Source organism: Bos taurus, chromosome 17 (assembly GCF_002263795.3).
Source record: "Bos taurus isolate L1 Dominette 01449 registration number 42190680 breed Hereford chromosome 17, ARS-UCD2.0, whole genome shotgun sequence".
Classification (NCBI taxonomy): domain Eukaryota; kingdom Metazoa; phylum Chordata; class Mammalia; order Artiodactyla; family Bovidae; genus Bos; species Bos taurus.
In genome coordinates, this window is record NC_037344.1 from 50,990,818 (window position 1) to 51,010,345 (window position 19,528).

At 48.3% G+C, this 19,528-nt stretch overlaps 1 protein-coding gene across 2 annotated transcripts in view; it reads left to right on the top strand.

Annotated features, from left to right (window-relative positions):
* Nucleotides 1–19,528, top strand: part of SCARB1 (scavenger receptor class B member 1) — a 93,228-nt gene that overhangs the window by 61,579 nt on the left and 12,121 nt on the right. For both annotated transcript variants that reach the window (XM_005217738.5, NM_174597.2), the window contains 4 exon segments: nt 649–764; nt 3,464–3,630; nt 10,321–10,439; nt 15,900–15,973. In XM_005217738.5, coding sequence (XP_005217795.1) covers nt 649–764; nt 3,464–3,630; nt 10,321–10,439; nt 15,900–15,973 — 476 coding nt within the window.

Sequence of the window (19,528 nt, forward strand, 5' to 3'; positions counted from 1 at the left end):
TGTGTCTCCTGCATTGGCAGGTGGATTCCTTGCCACTGAGCCACCAGGGAGGCCCAATATGATGTACATATATACACACACACACATACACACATACGCACATATGAACATATGCTTAAAAACCTTCTACTGGGACAGATGGGTAAAAAGTGAGAAGTTTTTTTTTTTTCTGTCCGAGTGTCACTCTCCAGAAGCAACTACGGTTTTTGTAATCTCCTGGTAGCGACCATTATGATTTTAAATATTTTACTTATGGAACTACCTTCTCACTTGACTGTTTTGATGACGTGTCTGCCCACTTCCTGTCTGAGAGGCGATGATGTCTGTCTCTCCCGCTCACTGTGCTCCTTGGAGGTGTGAGTGACAGGTCCGCTTTACAGATGAAGTTACTGAGTCCCCAGCAAAGTTGTACGTTCAGGGACGCACGGTCAGGGAATGGGGAGCTGCCATCGATAGTCTCTCTGGCTGTCTGTCTACACAGCCTGATCTCCTTGCACCAGGACGTCTATCCAGGAGGACTGGCTTCTCTCAATTGGGTGGTGACTTCACATGGTGTGTGAAGTTGGAGCTCCAAGTCACGTGGGCAGTGTCCAAGTCTTTATGAGTTCTTGCTTGACTAAGAGGCTGTGTTTAAATGCTTCCCCACAGGTCAACTATTGGCATTCCGATCAGTGCAACATGATTAACGGAACTTCCGGGCAGATGTGGGCACCATTTATGACCCCTGAATCCTCGCTGGAATTTTACAGCCCTGAGGCCTGCCGGTAATCGCCCTGATGTGTGACAGGGCCTCCTTCTGCTTTGTGGATGCTCAGAGCTGAACCAAGTGGCTTGTGGCGTGTGCTTGGAAAGCGCCTGGCTCTTCTGCATGTCCACTGGCCCCTGGCGCCCGCTTGAATTCTCTTTGGCTGCTCCATGAAGAGCCGAACTCCAACTGGTGGTGCTTTTGCAAGGCCCAGGGAGGCTGCTGGCGGTTGTTGGGGCTTGGTGGTGGTGATGGACAGAAAATGGGCAAGATGGCAAGGGGCCGTGGAATAAGGCAACGATGGGCTCCCTGGGCCAGCTGCCCTGTTTCCAGTTGGGTGCTGAGAGGCCCGGATGCCTCTCTTGCAGCCCCTCCACTTTCCAGAGTACAGCCTCGGAGGTCAGCTTGGGGCTAAACAATTCCAGTGGCCCCGGCAGAGGGATGAGAAGAGACAGCGGCTCCTAGAGCCGTTCTCTGGGTGTTTCCCTGTCCTCGGCTCCTCTGTTGAGGCCACTCTGGAAAAATCCTTTGCTTGGGATTTCACTGATGTGAATTCAAGAGACTCACCTGCCACCCTAGCAGATCTTGACACAGCCCTGTCTGCGAGAGGCACTGGGGTCCCTGCAGAGACAGGATGGCCGGGTCCTTGGTCCCTGGGGGTTGTGTCCTGGCAGGGGACTCAGGCCCATGGACCTGCAGGGGAGGGTCAGAGAGTGGAGGTGTTTCTGTTCTGTGTGTGTTCACTTCCTGAAATTAGAAATTTCAACTTAGAGAAGTGTTCCCAGAAAGTGCAGTTTTCTCTGCATTTGCTGTTGTTTAAAATGTCGCTAAGTCGTGTTTGATTCTTTTGTCACCCCGTGGACTGTAGCCTGCCAGGCTCCTCTGTCCATGGGATTCTCCAGGCAACAGTACTGGAGTGGGTTGCCATTTCCTTCTCCAGGGGATCTTCCCGACCCAGAGACGGAACCCTCGTCTCCTGCATTTCCTGCTTGGCAGGCGGATTCTTTACCGCGGAGCCACGAGGGAAGCTGTTTCTCTGCATTCCCTTCTCCAGTTTTCCTGATTGTTTCTTTTGCCCCATCAGCTTTATCCTCCTGACTTCTCTCTCTCCCTCTCTCTCTCCTTCCCTCCCTCTGTTCTCTCTGTATATTTTTTCTGGACCCTTTGAGAGTATGTTGGACACCTAAATACTTCAGTGGGTGTTTTCTAAAAACAAGGGCATTTCCTTATGTAACTACCTCAAACCACCATAATGAGAAAATTTAGCATTGACCTGATACTATTGTCTAGGGTGACACTCTCCAATAAAAATATAATACAAGTCCCATCCACAATTTTAAATTTCCTAATGGCTGCATTAAGGAAAAATCAGGTAAAGTCATTTTAATGATGTTTTATTGGACCCAGGAGATCCAAAATGGTATCATGTCACAGTGGGTAAACAAATGTACAATACTAAAGACGGACTTGCCTGGGCGTCCAGTGGTTGAGACTCCACACTTCCACTGCAGGGGGCATGGGTTCTGTCCCTGGCCAGGGAAGTTCCACAAACTGTGCAGTGTGGCAAAAAAAAAAAAAAAAAGAGAGAGAGAAAAATATTGAAGAGCTGTTTTCAATTGTTTACCCAATTGTTTGGAGGTATCAAGCCATAGGAATCTGGAGTGTATTTGACATAGCCACATCCCAACTTGGACTGGCCCCATTTCAAGGGCTCCAAGGCCATGTATGCTGAGTGGACCCCGTGGATAGGACAGGTGGGCTGGTTCTCATCCACAGGCCATGTTCAAGTTTAGAAGTGCCTTTGAGCAATAAGGCCAGGTGAACGGAAAGAGGGTGAATGGGGGTGGGTGATGGTGCTGCTCCCTGCGGAGGTGACAGCAGAAACGGGACCTGAGTGAAGAACTGAAGTCTGATGTGGGAATAAGAGGGAGGAACATTCCAGGCACTGGGAGCAGCAGGTACAAAGGCCCTGGGGCAGGAGGGAGCATGTGGGAAGAATGGCCAGGAGGCCCCTGGGGTGCAGTACATGGTGTTGCCGGGTTATTGTTCAGTTGCTAAAGTTGTGTCCGACTCTTTGCGACCCCACGGACTGCGGCACGCTAGGTTCCTCTGTCCTCCACTATCTCCCAGAGTTTGTTCACATTCATGTCCATTGAATCAGTGATGCTGTGAAACCATCTCATCCTCTGCGGCCCCCTTCTCCTTTTGCTTTCAATCTTTCCCAGCATCAGGGTCTTTTCCAGTGAGTCAGCTGTTTGCATCAGGTGGCTGAAGTATTGGAGCTTCAGCTTCAGCATCAGTCCTTCCAGTGAATATTCAGGGTGGATTTCCTTTAGGATTGACTGATTTGATCTCCTTGCAGTCCAAAGGACTCTCAAGAGTCTTCTCCAGTTAGCAGGGGCTGAATCCTATAGAAGCCTGTGGCCATGGTGATGACGTTGGATTTTATTCTAGACTGGAAGTAGTTGCAGTCTTATGCGGGGTTGTTGTGATATATTTTGTCCTTGTTTTAAAGCTTGTGGAGAATGGATTGGTGTAGGTGGTGGAGGCAGGGAGACACATAAGGAGGTTGTTGTAATTTGCCAGGGAGAGACGGAGCAAACTGGGACGAGGCGGGGGAACGGGGGTGGCCATGCCTGTGGGGAGTGAGTTTACTCAGGCCACCCAGTTCCGGTCACCGCCTGCTGGGATGTCATCCTACATCATCTGTCCCTGCAGGTCCATGAAGCTCGTCTACAAGGAGCAGGGGGTGTTTGGAGGCATCCCCACCTTTCGCTTCGTGGCTCCCAGCACCTTATTTGCCAACGGGTCCGTCTACCCGCCCAACGAGGGCTTCTGCCCCTGCCGGGAGTCCGGAATCCAAAACGTCAGCACCTGCAGGTTCAGTACGTGTCGTCCCTGTGGGAGGGCGGGAGGTGGGGCCCGTGCCGGGGGGCTTGTCTGTCTCTTTAATGCCTGGCCTCTGTACCTTTGATAATTCCATTAGTCCAGAGATAGTGAGGGGCCAGGAAGATAACTCAAAAAAAAAAAATGTGCCGTGTGTATCTGTTGCTGTCGTAATAAATTCCCACAAACTTGGTGGCCTGGAATAGCACAGGTTTACGATCTTAAGGACTCCTGTGGTTTAGAAGTCCGACACAGGCCTCCCCATGCTAAGAGCCAGGTGTCAGCAGGCTGCATTCCTTTCTGGAGGTAGAAGGGGTGTCTCTGTTTCCTTGCCTTTTTCAGCTTCTAGTTTTTGTTGTTAAGTCACTCAGTTGTGTCGGACTCTTTGCAACCTCATGGACTGCAGCACTCCAGTCTCCTCTGTGCTTTGCTGTCTCCCGGAGTTTTCTCTAATTCATGTCCATTGAGTCGGTGATGGTATCTAACCATCTTATCCTCTGCCACCCACTTCTCCTCCTGCCCTCAATCTTTCCCAGCATCAGGGTATTTTCCAGTGAGTCAGCTCTTCACATCAGGTGGCCAAAGTATTGGAGCTTCAGCATCAGTCCTTCCAATGAATATTCAGGACTGATTTCCTTCATTATTGACTAATTTGATCTCCTTGCATTCGAAGGGACTCTCAAAAGTCTTCTCCAGCACCACACTTCCAAAGCATCAATTCTTCAGCACTCAGCCGCCTTTATGGTCCAACTCTCATGTGTGGATGGTCCATCCGTACATGACTACTGGAAAAACCATAGCTTTGACTAGATGGACCTTTGTTGGCAAAGTGATGTCTCTGCTTTTTAATACCTTGTCTAGGTTTGTCATAGCTTTGCTTCCAAGGGGCAAGCATCTCTTAATTGCAAGGCTGCAGTCACCATCCGCAGTGACTTGGAGCCCCAGAAAAGAAAATCTGTCACTGCTTCCAGCTTCCAGAGACCCCTAGAATTCCTCGCTCAGGGTTCCCTTCCTCCATCTTCAAAACCAGCAACATCAGAGCTCTCTGATCCCACTCCTGTGGTCACATTTCTTTTTCTGATACATTTGTGCTTCCTTTTTCCAGTTTTAAGGGCCCTGGAGACTCTATCTGGCCTACCTGGACAATCTAGGCCACACTCCTATTTTAGGCTGATTGGCAGCCCTCACCCCTCCTGTAGCCTAATTCCCTTTGTGACCCTTGTAATCCACAGGTCCTAGGGCTTAGGAAGCAGACATCTTTGGGAAGGGCATCATTCTGCCTCCCCGGCCATGATGGGTAGCTTAAAATGAGGCATCGTAGGGAGGACCTTTCCCCTCATCTGGGGAGGAAAGGAAGCTGGCAACGGCCTGAGTTCCGTGAAATCTTGTTCAGCGTCGGACTTCCCTGGCTGTCCAGTGGTTAAGGCTCCGCACTTCCGCTGCAGGGGGCTCAGGTTCGATCCTTGATCAGGAAACTAAGATCCAGCATGCCTGTCGCATGGCATGGCCAAAAAACCACAAAAGATAATTAATTAAAAAAAACTTGTTCAGTGGCGTGCAGTTACGGGCTTGGGTGTGGCCGCTGGCGCTGCCGCATTGTCCTCTAGCATCGTCAGTGTTTTCTGGTTGTGTGCCAGTCCTCGAGGCACCCCGCCTCATGTGCTTACTGTGGAGACTTGGATGTCAGCGCAATCTCCCTATCCTGACCCTCATCCAGGTCACTGGCAAGCCCGGCCTTCAAATTAATTCCTGAGTCCTTCCTGTCTTCCTGCTGCCTCATGGTCCAGGGCCCTTCAGTTGGCCTTCCTCTTGCATTGTGGCTACCCTCTGTGCCACCCATTTCTCAGAATTCGCAGTGTGTTCCCCTTATGTGGCTATTTAAATTGAAATCGGTGACTTCCCTGGTGGCCCGGTGGTTAAGGCTTCCACTCCAAGGGGTGTGGGTTCGATTCCTGGTCGGGGAACTAAGATCCTGCATATGACATGACATGGCCAGAAAAAAAAAAAAAGAAATCAATAAATTGAAATTGGTTTGATTGAAATCAAATTAAAAAAGCAGTGCCTTATTGCATTGGCCATATTTCAGATGGTCCCCACCTTCATGTGCTGAGTCGAATGACTGTCCTATGGGATGAACAGTACAGAAAGAGAATATTTTCATTATCATAGGAAGTTCTATTGGACATGGTTCCAGCCAGCCGCCCAGGGGGCCTTTCCGAGACTCTGACTGGCAACCCAACCGTTTTCTTTAAATGTCCAACCCATGCGTGTAGAGCGAAGTCCTTACAGGGGGCCCACTGTTGTCGGGATGTGGCCTCTGCTGGTCTCTCTAATGTGATTTCTTCCCGTACTTTCCCCTTAACTATTCTTTAGCCCCACTGCCTTTGCCCTCTTTCTAAGATATATCTAGTTTGGTCCTGCCTCAGGGCTTTTGTGTCAGCTATTCCCCAGGCTGCTGTAGATCTCTATGGGTCTTTCCCTCACCTCCTCCTGGTCTATTCCAATGGCACCTCCTCCAGCAGGCCTGCTCTGATTTGCCACTCTAAAGTTGCTCTCCCCACCCCACCTCCCAAATACTCTGTCTTTCACCCTTTATTATCATCCTGGTGCTCATCACCCCCTGAAATCACTGAAAGTGTCTCCACTGGACGGTAAACACTGTAGGCAGGTCTGTGTCCTCAGCTTCTAGAATTGTGCTCGGTATGTAGTGGGGACTCACGCAGTGTGTAAACGTAGGGATGTGTGAGTGTATCTTACTTAGGAAATTGAGGCTCAAGGCTGGGGTGTGACTGAGCTCATAGGGCTGGTAGGACAAGAAGCCATTCCTCATCTTTCTAGGTCTTGTCTTTTGGGGCCTGTTTGATTAGAGCCACGTTGTCAGCTGGAGATGGGGATTTGGGAGGGGTTGTTTGCAGGAGGGTTTGGAGGAGGGACTGTCAGCAGGTTGGACGGTTTCCCCAAGTTCAGGCAGAATGAGGTACTTCATGTTTGAAGCTGGGACCTGGAAGTGCCCATTTCTGGCATGGCCGTTTCTGGCCCTCCTGCCCTTTTCCTCTGTTTGCTTCTTTCTTCACTGGTGTCTATGGGAATTTCTGCTTGTAGGTGAGCTGACAGTGCAGAGACCTGGTAGGCTGTGTGCTACACAGTTGCCATAGCAAGTGGCAGATGCTATACCAGCCTGATTAGGCCGAAAAGGGCACTTCTTGGTTTATCTTTGTATTAGGCATGGCTCCAGAGCTCAGCTGTGGTCCAAAGCTGCCTTTTGCCATGGGCCAGCTCGATTTTCCTCTGGACTGGTTTCATTGCCAGGGAGGCTTTTGGCTCCAGGGTCCAGGCTCACCTCCTCCCAGCAGAAAAGGGTTCTGTGGCTCCTCTGTAGTCCAGCAAAAGTCCCAGAGTTTGCTCTGATTGGGCTGGCTTATATCACATGACTGGCTGTGAGCCAATCAGTGGCCAAGGGTGGGCTATGCAGATTGGGCAGGCTGTAGCAGGTGCTCAGCCCCTGGTTCCAGTGAGTGGAGCCAGCACCCACATGGCAAGAGGCTGAAAGTAGGGGAGGGGCTTAATTGAAGCCTGGGTTCTAGGAGATGGTGCATACGGGGCAGGCACAAACAACATATCCATCCACTGCCAAGGGCTAGGCTTGAGAATTACACTGCCTCATCTTAGCACGTGTGCCAAAAGAACTTCAGAAGTGCAAGGGAATTACGTATGCATTATGTAAATACAATTTTTTCTTTTACATTGAAATAATATATACAAGAAAGATACCCAACTGATATACGCACTTTGAAAGTCCACAAAGGGATGGAGAAAGAGCAGGAGTGATCCTCTCAGCCGCTGGCCTCACTTCCAGCACCACGGCTTTGCCTGCCTTTGGTCTTTATGTAAATGGAGTCATAAAGCATGTATTTCTTGTTCTCTACTTCTGGCTTCTTTCACCCATTTTCGAATTGGTGAAGTCCGTCCCCATTGTTGTGAGAGCTCTTTTCATTGCTGTATAGTATTTCAGTGGGACCGCACTTCCATTTCCTTACCTCTTGTACTGTTCATGGGCATCCAATAAGATTCTGCTCATTGACCATTACTTTAGTAGCGCTAGGAATGTTCTCATACATGTTTTTGGGTGCACTTGTGTGTGTATTTCTGTGGTATTTTATCTGAAGATAAGAAATACCCACTCATTTCCCTTTCTGGGCCTTGAGGAGTTCTTGGACTCAGAAAACTGTCTCTCCTCCAACCTCCGTGCTGTGTAAGGTCCTGAAACTTGCTCACTGGAGCCCCTTAATTGTAATCCATGGTGATCCTGGGCAATTAGGTCTGGTTAGATGTGTCATAAAGCTATAAATTAATTACCACTTATTACCTGGGCGTTGTCTCTCTCAATCTGTTTGGAAATAAAATAGAAAAAACATGTACATGTGTACATACTATTAAAAAACCAAGCAAGCTGAAGCAAGAGCAGGTGATGGCAAATTGGTCTAGCCCATCTCAGTCTCCCCCGAGCCTTGCAGGCGTGATGGAGCTTGTTTGAGGTTCATCATCTTCTAGGGCCTGGCTCAGTGACTGCTTCCCTTACCAAGGGGGAGGCGTTCCTCGTGTGTTTGCTCCGTTGATTTCCTCTCATGGTAGAGATGGGAGAATGGGAAGCAAGGTTTTTCAAATTGTGAAACCTTGTCCTTGGTGGTGCCCAAGACCCCAAAGGTTCAAGGAGGCAGCTTTAAATAAAATTGACTTACATGGTGCGAGGGGGTCTTCTGGGGTGGCTCAACTGGTAAAGAACCCACCTGCCAATGCAGGAGATGCAAGAGGGGAGGGTTCGGTCCTTGGCTCAGGAAGATCTCCTGGAGAAGGAAATGGCCACCTGCTCCAGTATTCTTGCCTGGAAAATCTCATGGATAGAGGAGCCTGGTGGGCTACAGTCCACGGGATCACAGAGTCAGACACAATTGAGTGTGTGCAGGCGCGCAGATAGGGTGAGATACGGCTTCTGTTTTCCATTCTTTTTCTCCTCCTGACTATCTCCAGGAGAAAGTGTTGGTGCTAAGAGGGCTTGAGTGCCTTTCTAACACTCATGTGTCCTTTTTGACAGAGAAAAAGCAAGTCTGAGGGTGCCAGACTCTTCTTTTCATGCAGGTAACAGTCTCTGGATAGAATCTACAGCATTCATTTGTTCACATTGTATTTATTCCTGTATTTATTTTCTAATTCCATCAGGTGTTTACCAGTTATGCCTCAGATAGCAAGCATCTTTAAAATATAGCTGTTGAAATAAAGCAGTAGCAGCTGCTTCAAAGAAGCACATTATGTAACAGTGCAGGGGGTATCCGGATATGGCAACACATCAGAGAGATACTGGGAAGAATAAATTAATGTTGAGAAACTTGAAGACAATGGATGGGAAAGGACTCTGGGAAAAATGAAGTCAGACAGCAGTGAAACCCCAGCTTTTATTTTAAACCGGTGCTTGGCTTTGCTAAGAAAAGCAGAAAGAACCTAGACATTTGAGGTTGCCAGGCACACACAAACAGGAATGTGGGTCACTTGGCTGGCAGTTGATGGGCTGCTGGTTTTAGGGGACGAGACCTTGTGAGTTTTGTTCTTTCTTTTTTTTCGCATCATGGTGAAGTTCCTGTAATATCCAGTTAACCATTTTAAAGTTTACGATTCGGTGACGTTTAGTACATTCAAAATGTTGTGCAGCGTCCGCCGCGGTCTAGTTCCAGAGCGTTCTCATCAACCCCAGAGGAGCCCCAGTGCCCCTTAGCACTCCCCATCTTTGCTCTTCCCGGCCCCTGTCACTGCCGGCTGTGCTCTGTCTCTGTGATTTGCCCATTCTTGACCTTTGCCGGTTTCTGGGGGAGGCTTATTCTTTTCCTCCTTGACTCACTGTCCGTCAGGCTTGTCTGTTGTCCTGAGCACATGAGGATGCCCTGGTGTTTGCCTCTCTCGGTCGGTTGACGGAGAGGTTCAGCTTCAGGTATCTGGGTGTGAATTCCTCACTCGGAGGGATCCGAGTCAGGGTCTGTTCTCACACACTGGCCTTCATCCCACAGACCAGCTGCTGGGAGAGAAGGAACGAAGCAGGTGTGTCTTCTCCCCTCCCGTGGACGTTAGGGAGACCTGAGGTGTGCACACCCGAACAACTCTGATCATTGTATTGCCTGCCGAAGACAGTCCAGGCTGCTTGGCTTGGCAATCCAGAGGCCCTTCCTCTCACCCAAGTTCAAGTCTTTCTATCCTCAGTTTCCATCATTCCTTCCAGGCACTGTCTGCTCCATACTCACTGTGCGTTTCCTCACCTCCTTGCATTCACCTCTGCCGTCCCTTCACCTGGAATGCCATCCCCTGAACTCCTCTGCCGGCATCTTTGAGCCAGCATCTTCTCCTTGCTTTGATTTCTCCTCCTTTACCATTCCTATGGCACCGAGCTTGTCCCTTGCTGGGTGGGTTCCAGTTCCTGGCGCCTCTTGGGTGCTTGGTAAATAATCACACACCGAATGAGTTCTGTCTAGTTACTGCTGTTTGCATCTTGTCATCATCACGAGTGGGTGCACTGCGGGCAGTGGCTGTGTTTTCGTCGCCTGTGCCTCCCTTCACCCAGCTCAGGGCATGACGTGAGCAGGTCTCTGGATGTGCAAACGTGCTGCCTTTGTCTGACACCCCCTCTCTGCCCCTTTGCTTTCCAGATGCGCCCTTGTTTCTCTCCCATCCTCACTTCTACAACGCTGACCCAGTCCTGGCAGAGGCAGTGTCTGGCCTCCATCCTAACCCAAAAGAACATTCCTTGTTCCTGGACATCCACCCGGTGAGCCCCTGCCTGTCAGCCTGTGGGTGGGGGTGGGGGGAATTTCTGTTTGGAGCGCACTCAACTTTCTCCTCTCCCTGCCAGGTACCAGGCTGTTCCAGGGTGGGGATGGGAAGCCTGGGTTCCTTTGGCATTGATAGCTTCTAGGCTATCAAGTCATCAAAGTTTGCCCCGACTCCATAGTGCAAGGACTTTATTATCTCTTTATAAGGGAACTGTCTCTATAAAAAGATCATAATACAGTAAATTAATTAGGAGTTATCAACCTGTAAATTAGCCAGAGGCAGCCCTCTGGCTGTGCCAACATACCATAAAGATCTTTAGATACCGACAAGAACCTGGCACGTCTTGCAGATAAACTGGGTTCGGGGGAATTTGTCCTGTGTGATGTTTTGTCTACAAACAGGGACCAGGAGCATATCAGACCTGCACACGTGACCCTCCCTTGGGCATGTCTTTACCCTGTTGCTTCTTCTCTTAGGGCCTCCATTCACTGCAAATTTGCCCTTTTGGACTTGGTGGCTTTATCGTTAGTTAAAAAAATTCTTTGGGTTTCTGTTTCTGGAGTGGACATTCGTGGTCTCCCTCCATAGGCCTTTTTGGAAGCTCTTCTCCTTGATGCTTTTTCATGCTGTTTTCCTTGGTGTACTACTCAGATTTTCTTAGCCACTGACTCAACCCACAGCCCCTAGCACTCCACCTTCTAGCTCTCTCTTCTTTTTTCACTAAAAATCCAGACTGGGAATTCCCTGGTTAGGGAATTCCAGTGGTTAGGACTCCATGCCTTCGCTGCCGAGGGTGTGTCTTCAATCCCTGTTTGGGGAATGAAGATCCCGAAAATTATATGGCTTGGCCAAATTAATAAAATAAAATAAATCTGGGTTAGTGAAGTCAGCCATGACTGCACACACTTCACATTCATATTTCTAGAATGCTCATTATGCTCCAGACATAATCCTATTCATCCACATGCACCAACTCATTTAATTTTCATAATAGTCGGGGAGGTGGGCATTGCCATTCCCATTTTACAGATGGGTAAACTGCAGCCCAAAGAGGTTAAGTGCTCCAGCTAGTAAATGGGGTTCTTGGCTCCATCAGGGAAAGAGCTGTTCTGTCCTGTTAATTGCTTGAATTCTAGCGGTTAGCACAGAAGTACTTATATCTCAGTAAACATGGGTTTGATTTACTGAGATCCTAGTGGTTGAGAGTAAGCAAGGGATAAGGCTGAATTCAAACATAGGTCTTCTTTTTTAATTAAAAATTTTTTTTTATTTCAAAATGTTTTTTCTTTAAACCTGAGTATCATTTGCATATGTCTGTCTTTTAAAAAATAATATACTTTGTTTTTTGATGTTGTTTTGTTTTTTGTTTGACCATACCGCGTCGGATCTTAGTTCCCTTGACCAGGGATCAAACCCTTGCCCCCTGCAGTGGAAGTACGGAGTCTTAACCACTGAACCTCCAGGGAAGTCCCCACTTTGTTTTTGTTTTGTTTTTTAGATTAGTTTTAGGCCTACAGATAAACTGAGCAGAAAATACAGAGTTCCTAGACCTCGTTTTCCCCTGGCACCAAGTTTGTTACAATGGATGAATGAATGTTGTTATTAACTAACGTCAGTAGCTTACGCTAGGCTTCACTCTGTGTTGTTCAGGTTTATGGGTTTTGACAAATGCATGATGACCTGTATCCACCATTCAGTCTCCTAAGAATGGTTTCACTGCCTTCAGAATCCCGTGTGTTCTATCCATTTATCCCCCGACTACCTTCTACATTCACTCCCATCAAACCCTTGGCAGCAGCTGATCTTTTGTATCTCTATAGTTCTGCCTTTTCCAGAATGTCATATAGTTGGAACCCTCGAGGATGTAACCTTTTAAAAAAACTGAAGTATAATTAATAGACCGTATTATTCATATGACAAGTGTATAATAAGTGCTTGTGCTCAGTTGCTTCAGTCGTGTCTGAATGTGCGGCCCCATGGACTGTAGTCTGCCAGGCTCCTCTGTCCATGCGATTTTCCAGGCAAGAACACTGGAGTGGGTTCCCGTTTCCTTCTCCAGGGGATCTTCCTGACCCGGGGATCCAACCTGGGTCTTCTGCATTGGCAGGCAGATTCTTTACCATTGAGTCTCCTGGGAAGCCCCAGTGTATAATACAGTGATTCACAATTTTTAAAGTTTATACTACACTTACAGTTACTTAATTTAAAGTATTGACTATACAAACAGGTCTTTTAATGCCCACTACCTTCTGTCCTGTATTAATATTCAGTTGATGAAGTGGGTATTAATGAATTAAGTTGATCATAATTAATATGATTCTATTACATGTTCTAGATTAAATTCAGTCTTTATTGTTAGACATGTTAAGGCTTTTCCATATTGTCTTAAACTTTTAACCAGTTTTTAAAAGGCTTTTATTAGGGACTTCCCTGGTGGTCCTTTGGTTAAGGCTCTGCACTCCCAATGCAAGCGACACAGGCTTGATCCCTGGTCAGGGAACTAAGATTCCAGGTGCCATGCGGTATGGCCGAAAGAAAAAACAAAGGCTTTTATTAGAAATCTAACAAATGGTTTTCCACGTTCGTTTTTAGTTCATTCATTTCACGGCTTCTCTCTCTCTATTCCTTTTTTTCTCTCTGCTGACTTTTCTCTGTTCTCACTGGTGACTTTCATTTTAGCGTATGGACTTTCTTTTTCTCCCCCACATTGAGAGAGCAAGTTAAGTCTGGGAGGCTGGAGAGATGCAAAGAGTTATTTTGCAGCAGTGAATCAGCAGATGCAGAAGTAGTCTTCTCCTAGTTCTCATTTCAGGCTGGAGGCAGACAGGGAGAGGAAGTGGCCTCGGATTTGTTGTTGATTTGGGGAGGATGAGCATGGGGGTGGATCTGCTGATTTCTGTTCTCATTAGCTTTGAAAACAGAATGCCTCCTGGCAGCGGCTTCTCTGTGGCCTGCTTTTCTGCTCCGGAAACTGGGGGAGGGAAACCCCTGACAGATGTGGGCTCATGGGGCAAGTATCTGTTCTGTGGGGTTGGGATGAGGGGGAGAGGCAGGGCTTTGCTCAAGAAGAGGTGGCCAGACAGCAGCTGGAGGGACAGCCAGGGAGGGAAGGAGACATATTTCCTGGGGAAGGAAGTGGCCCGAGCAGAGACCTCAGCATGTAGAGTCTGGAGAGCAGGATGTGTCGGGGTCTACAGGATCACCCTCAAATTGGAGGATTTGCTAGAAGAATTCCCAGGACCCAGCAGGTAGTCACACTCACTTCTGTGATGTGTCACGGTGAAGGACAGAAAGCACAGTCAGTAAAGGGGGAAGGCACGGCGGGTGAAGTCTGCGGGGACCAGGCACAGGCTCCCAGAGCCTTCTCCTGGGGCATCACACAGGGCACACTTCGCTCCCCGTGTGAGGTGTCCTCAGCCAGGGACGCTCAGTCAGGACTCAGCGCCCAGGGTGTTTATTGCGGGCACCCTCTGCCTGGCACGGACTCCAGACTCCAGGAAGGAAAGCAGGTGTCAGCATAAACTAACCTGTTTTACAAACCCTCTAGGCCCAGGGAGCCCCTCTTATCTGTCAGGGAGAGATGGGAGCCCCCTGAAATCCAGGATCCCAGAGGCCAAACAGGGGCCACCATGCCAGGAGGGCAGCCTCAGGCCCACCGGATGAACGCTTTTTCACACATGGGGGATCTCACTCACATCCTGCCAGGTTCTCAAGTTCAAACTCTCCCCGGTCATGGCAGCATGGCCTTTGGCCAGTTCCTCTGTGCCCTGGGGCCCCAGAAGACCTCAGGATGCTGGGCTATGCTAGAAGATAATGCCTGTTCCCACTGGTGTCTGTGATAACGACGCAGCGTTTATGGCCCTGAGTGTGGCTGTCTTGCATCCCTGACTTTGCCCTTGCAGAAACCCTACGAGGTGGGCAGAGCTGTCTCCACTTTTCAGATGAGAAAGAGTCTCAGCTGAGAAGCAGCAGTCTGTCCTCAAACCTAGATTCCTTTCCATTCTCATTTCCTTTCTTTAAAAAAATTTATTTGGCTGCATTGGGTCTTGGGTGCATCACGTGGTCCTTCATGGTACACAGATTCTCTAGTTGTGGCACGGGCTCAGTAGCTGTGGCACGAGGGTTCAGTCACCCCGAGGCATGTGGGATCTTAGTTCCCCCACCAGGGATCAAACCCGTGTCGCCTGCATTGCAAGGCAGTTTCTTAACCCCTGGACCACGAGGAAAGTCCCTCCAGTCTCATTTCCTGACACCATTCTGGTACCACCTTCCTGGTTTTTGGTTCTAGATGTGTGTCACTTCTCCCGTTATTGACTTACTGCTTAAAAAACAAGATCTCATTAAAAAAAAAAAATCCTGTACAAAGGAAGCTTTCAAATTGGAAATTAAAAATTTCTCCAGGACTTCCCTGACAGTCCAGTGGTTAAGATTCTGCGCTTCTAATACAGGGGCACAGGTTTGATCCCTGGTCAGGGAACTAAGATCCCAAAGCCAAAAAAAAAAAATTCTCTCCAAATGGAGAGTTCACTGGCAGTCCAGTGGTTAGGACTCCACCCTTTTGCTGTGGTGGCCTGGGGTTCGATCTATGGTCGGGGAGCTAAGATTCTGCAAGCTGTGCAGTGGAGCCAAAAAAAAAAAAACAAAAGGAAAAAGATTTTCTCTAAGAAGGTTAACATAAAATTAAACATAAAGAAAAAGTATCACTAAACTCTCTGTGAAATATCATCGCCTGCCCTTGGCATGAGCTCTGTTGAAATAGAGATTCCATGAAAATGTATTTCAGAGGCACTAGGGACCAGCCACGTTTACCCGGTGGCTCAGTGGTAAAGAATCCTCCTGTCAATGCAGGAGAAGCGCGTTTGATCCCTGGGTGGGGAAGATTCCCCCGGAGAAGGAAATGGCAACCCACTCCAGTATTCTTGCCTGGAAAATCCCATGGACAGAGGAGGCTGGTGGGCTATAGTCCACGGGGTCACAGAGAGTCGGACACGACTGAGGGAGTAAACAGTAGGGACCAGGCATGCTTCCTGATTCAGACTTTCTCTTTCAGATGCTGGCAGGAGGGAATGGAGAGGGGTGGGGGGTTGGAGAAGATAGTGACTTTATCAACGTGCAAATCTATTTTATTTGGAGGCTGGAGGGAGAGGCAATGACTGAGAAATATCCTTCTGTACTCAGGAATGCCTTGTATGAGTGGAAAGATGGAAAGGATTATTTTTTCCCATCCAGAGATAGTCTGGTTCTCTGGAGGGGTTCCCTCAACGTTGTGGACATAAGAGCCATTTGGGGAATATGTTTTTACCCATCAGGGGTTAGAGTGGGTAGAGGAGACCCCAGCAGATGGGCACTTCACCTGGGACATGCACCTTCTTGAATGGGACCAGGGAGAGGGGGATTAGAAGGGATTCCTGGGGGTTCAGGAAGGGCTAGTCCCTCACTGTGCTTGTTGCCGCAGGTCACCGGAATCCCCATGAACTGCTCTGTGAAACTGCAGCTGAGCCTCTTCGTTAAGTCTGTGAAAGGCATCGGGTGAGTGGGGTCTGTGAGCAGGGGCTGCCTTGCGGTTGACAGATCGGGGACTCAGGGAGACTCTGGCCTTGTTCTTGGGAACTCAAGTCTGGGGAGGGATGTGGGATTTGGTCCCTGCCCCTTGAACTCCTAAGGAGAATCTTAGCTCTGAGCTGAGTCCAGACCACATCCTGACACCCTTGCCTTTTCTCTGTTGACGTTTGTCCCCCGTTAGTCAGAATATTCTATCCAAGCTGTTTCTCCCTTGACAGGGTAGCAAAAATTAAAACCGTGTTTGAAAATGGAAACTTGGCCAACCTCATTCTCTAGTGAGACCATTCACCTGAGGGGGGAGAGGTGTTTTTTTATGTTTTTAATTGCAGTGTAGTTGCCTTACGATGTTGCTTTGTTTCTGCCCTACAGCAGAGTGACTCAGCTCTGTGTGTGCATTCATCCCCTCTTCCTTGGGTTTCCTTCCCGTTCAGGTCGCCATGGAGCACTGAGTACAGTTCCCTGCGCTGTAAAGCAGGTTCTCACTAGTTATCTATTTTACACATAGTATCCATTGTATTTATGTCAATCCCAATCTCCCAACTGATTCCAGCTCCCTTCCTTCCTTGGAATCCATACGTTTGTTCTCTAATGTTTGTGTCTCTGTTTCTGCTTTTCAAATAGATTCATCTGTCCCATCTTTTTAGATTCCATATATAAGTGTTAATATACAACATTTGTGTTTCTCTTTCTTATTTCATTCTGTGTGACTGTCTCTAGGCCCATCCGTGTCTCTGCAAACTGCACAATTTCATTCCTTTTTATGACTGAGTAATATTCCAATATATATATATATATATATATATATATATACACACACACACACACACACACACACACACACACAGCACATCTTTATCCATTCTTCTATTGACGAACATTTGGGTTGCTTCTGTGTCTTGGCTGCAGTGAGCACTGGGGTGCATGTATCTTTTTGAATTACGGTTTTCTCTGGGTATATACCCAAGAGTGGGCTTGCTGGGTCATATGGTAGACAGGAGAAATTTTTTAAGCACAGGTTTTCTTTTTCTGTTTTTTTGTTTTTCCAGTAACAGCTTCATCAAGATTTAATTCACACGGTACCAAACTCACCCTTTAAGAACATACAGTGCAGTAGGATATTCACAGAGTTGGACGACATCACCACAGTCCATTTTGAAACTTTTCCATCAACCCACAGAAGAAACCCTGTACCATTAGCCGTCACTCCCCACTTCCCTCAGCCTCAGGCAACCCTTAATTTACTTACCATTTCTCTGGATTTACCCATTTGGGCCATCTTATCTGAACAGAGTTGTATGTGACTGGCTTCTTTCACTTAGCCTGGGGTTCTCAGGGCTCATCCATGTTGTAGCAGGTGTCAGCACTTCAGTCCATCTTACTGCTGAATAATATGCCATTGCCTGGCAAGACCGTGCTTTTATTCATCAACTGATAGACATTTGGGCTGTTTCTGCTCTTTGGCCATTATGAATAATGCTGCTCTAAATCTTTAAAAAAGTTTGTGTCTTTCGTTTTTGGCTGTGCTACGTCTTTATTACTGTGTTCAGGCTTTCTCTGGTTGCAGCGGGCAGGGGCTACTCTCTGGTTGCGTTGCACAGACTTCTCGTTGCGGTGGCTTCTCTTGTTGTGGAGGACAGGCTCTAGGCTCACAGGCTCAGTAGTTGGGGTGTACCGGCTTAGTTGCCCCTTGGCACGTCAAGTCTTCCTGGACCAGGGATGGGACCTGGGTCCCCGGCATTGGCAGGCAGATTCTTAACCACTGGACCACCAGAGAAGTCCTGCTCTGAATATTTATGCCTGAGTATGTGGATGTATGTTTTCATTTCTCTTGGGTAGATAGATATCTTACAGCAGAATTGCTGGGTCCTCTGGTGGCCCTATGTTTAACCGTTTGAGGAACCGTCAGACTGTTATCCAGGGCGGCTACACTATTTCACACTCCCACCAGCAGCGTGGGAGGGTGCCAGCATCTCCATGTCTTCGCCAACTCTTGCTATAACATCACTATAGCACAGAGCTGGTGGCTCAGATGGGAATGAATCTTGCCTGCAATGCTGGAGACCCGGGTTCGATCCCTGGGTTAGGAAGATCTCCTGGAGTAGGAAATGGCAACTCACTCCAGTATTCTGGCCTGGAGAATTCCATGGACAGAGAGCCTGGTGGGCTACAGTCCATGGGATGGCAAAGAGTTGGACACAACTGAGCAACTTTCACTCACTCATTCAGGATAGAGCCGGGTGAGGGAGCATGCTGATTGGTTGTTCTGTCAGGGTCTGTACTTAGTGTGTTTGAAATAGTTCCATTAAAAAAAAAAAAAAATCCTTCAGAAAGATTCCTGGGCTGCAGGAATGTGAGCATCTGTTTGGCTTTGTGAGATGTCTTTCAGCTGGAAAGAATAATAACACTTTGAGTGCACTGGGGATCATTCGTATAGCTCATCTGCACTCCTCTGCTGGCTTTTTTTTTTTTTTTTTAATTCAATTAATTAGTTTTTAATTTTTTTGGCTTTGCTAAGTCTTCGTTGCTGTCTCGTTGAGGTGCACAGGCTTCTCGTTGCAGTCACTTAGCTTGTTGTAGAGTTCGGGCTCTAGAGGGCAGACTCAGTAGTTGTGGTGTGCTGGCTTAGTTGCTCGACAGCAAGTGGAATGTTCCCGACCAGGGATTGAACCTGTGTCGCCTGCTTTGGCCGGTGGATTCTTAACCACTGGACCGCCAACAAGTCCAAGCTTTCCATCTTTACCTTTTGAGTCTGCTCAGAGAGTTTGTTCCTGAAGTGTTTGTGGCTGGTGAGACAGCCCCATGTTGGGCCTTAGGCGTCTGCTGCTCAGGCTGGAGTTCCGGAGGGCCCCCCATCACTCAATGCCTGGTCTGCTAACTTCATGCTCAGGGCGGGCAGGTGACTAGGACAGAGGAACCGGACAGGCTGGGTGGGGACGGGCCAAGGGCCAGTCTCTGTAGAGCACCAGGGGCCTCGGGCTCAGTGTGGCCACATCCGATGCATTTGCAAACGCAGGTTTCAGAATCTGGATTTTAACACCTCAGTTTCACCTGTTGAGAGTTCATTCTGACAAATGTTGCCCAAGCCAGCGGTCAGTCTCTCTGGGTGGCTGGATTCTACTTGTTGGTGGCCACACACTGCTACTTTGATCTCTCTGGGGCTCTGTGTCCCCAGCTGTTCAGAGCTGCTGTGGGCTGGGGTGGTGGTCTCAAAGATGGTGTTTATCAACATCCCTGAGGGCTGTTGAGGAACCAGTGTGGGCAAAGTCTAGAAACACAGCTGTTCCAGAAACAGAGCCATCAAGCTGTGACTTCTCCGAGGAACTTCTGTGCTGTTTGGTCACAAGATAGAGGCACGAGGGTTGCACGGTCTGTGCATTTAATTGACATCAGTTCTTAGAAACTCAGATGAAAGAGGCCAAAGTGAAGGTGGACCCCCCTTGTATTTCTAGAATGTTTTCCATGTCTGTCTCCTCTGCAGGTGATACTGTGTAAATTCATTTCACTACCCAGCACTCTCCTTAA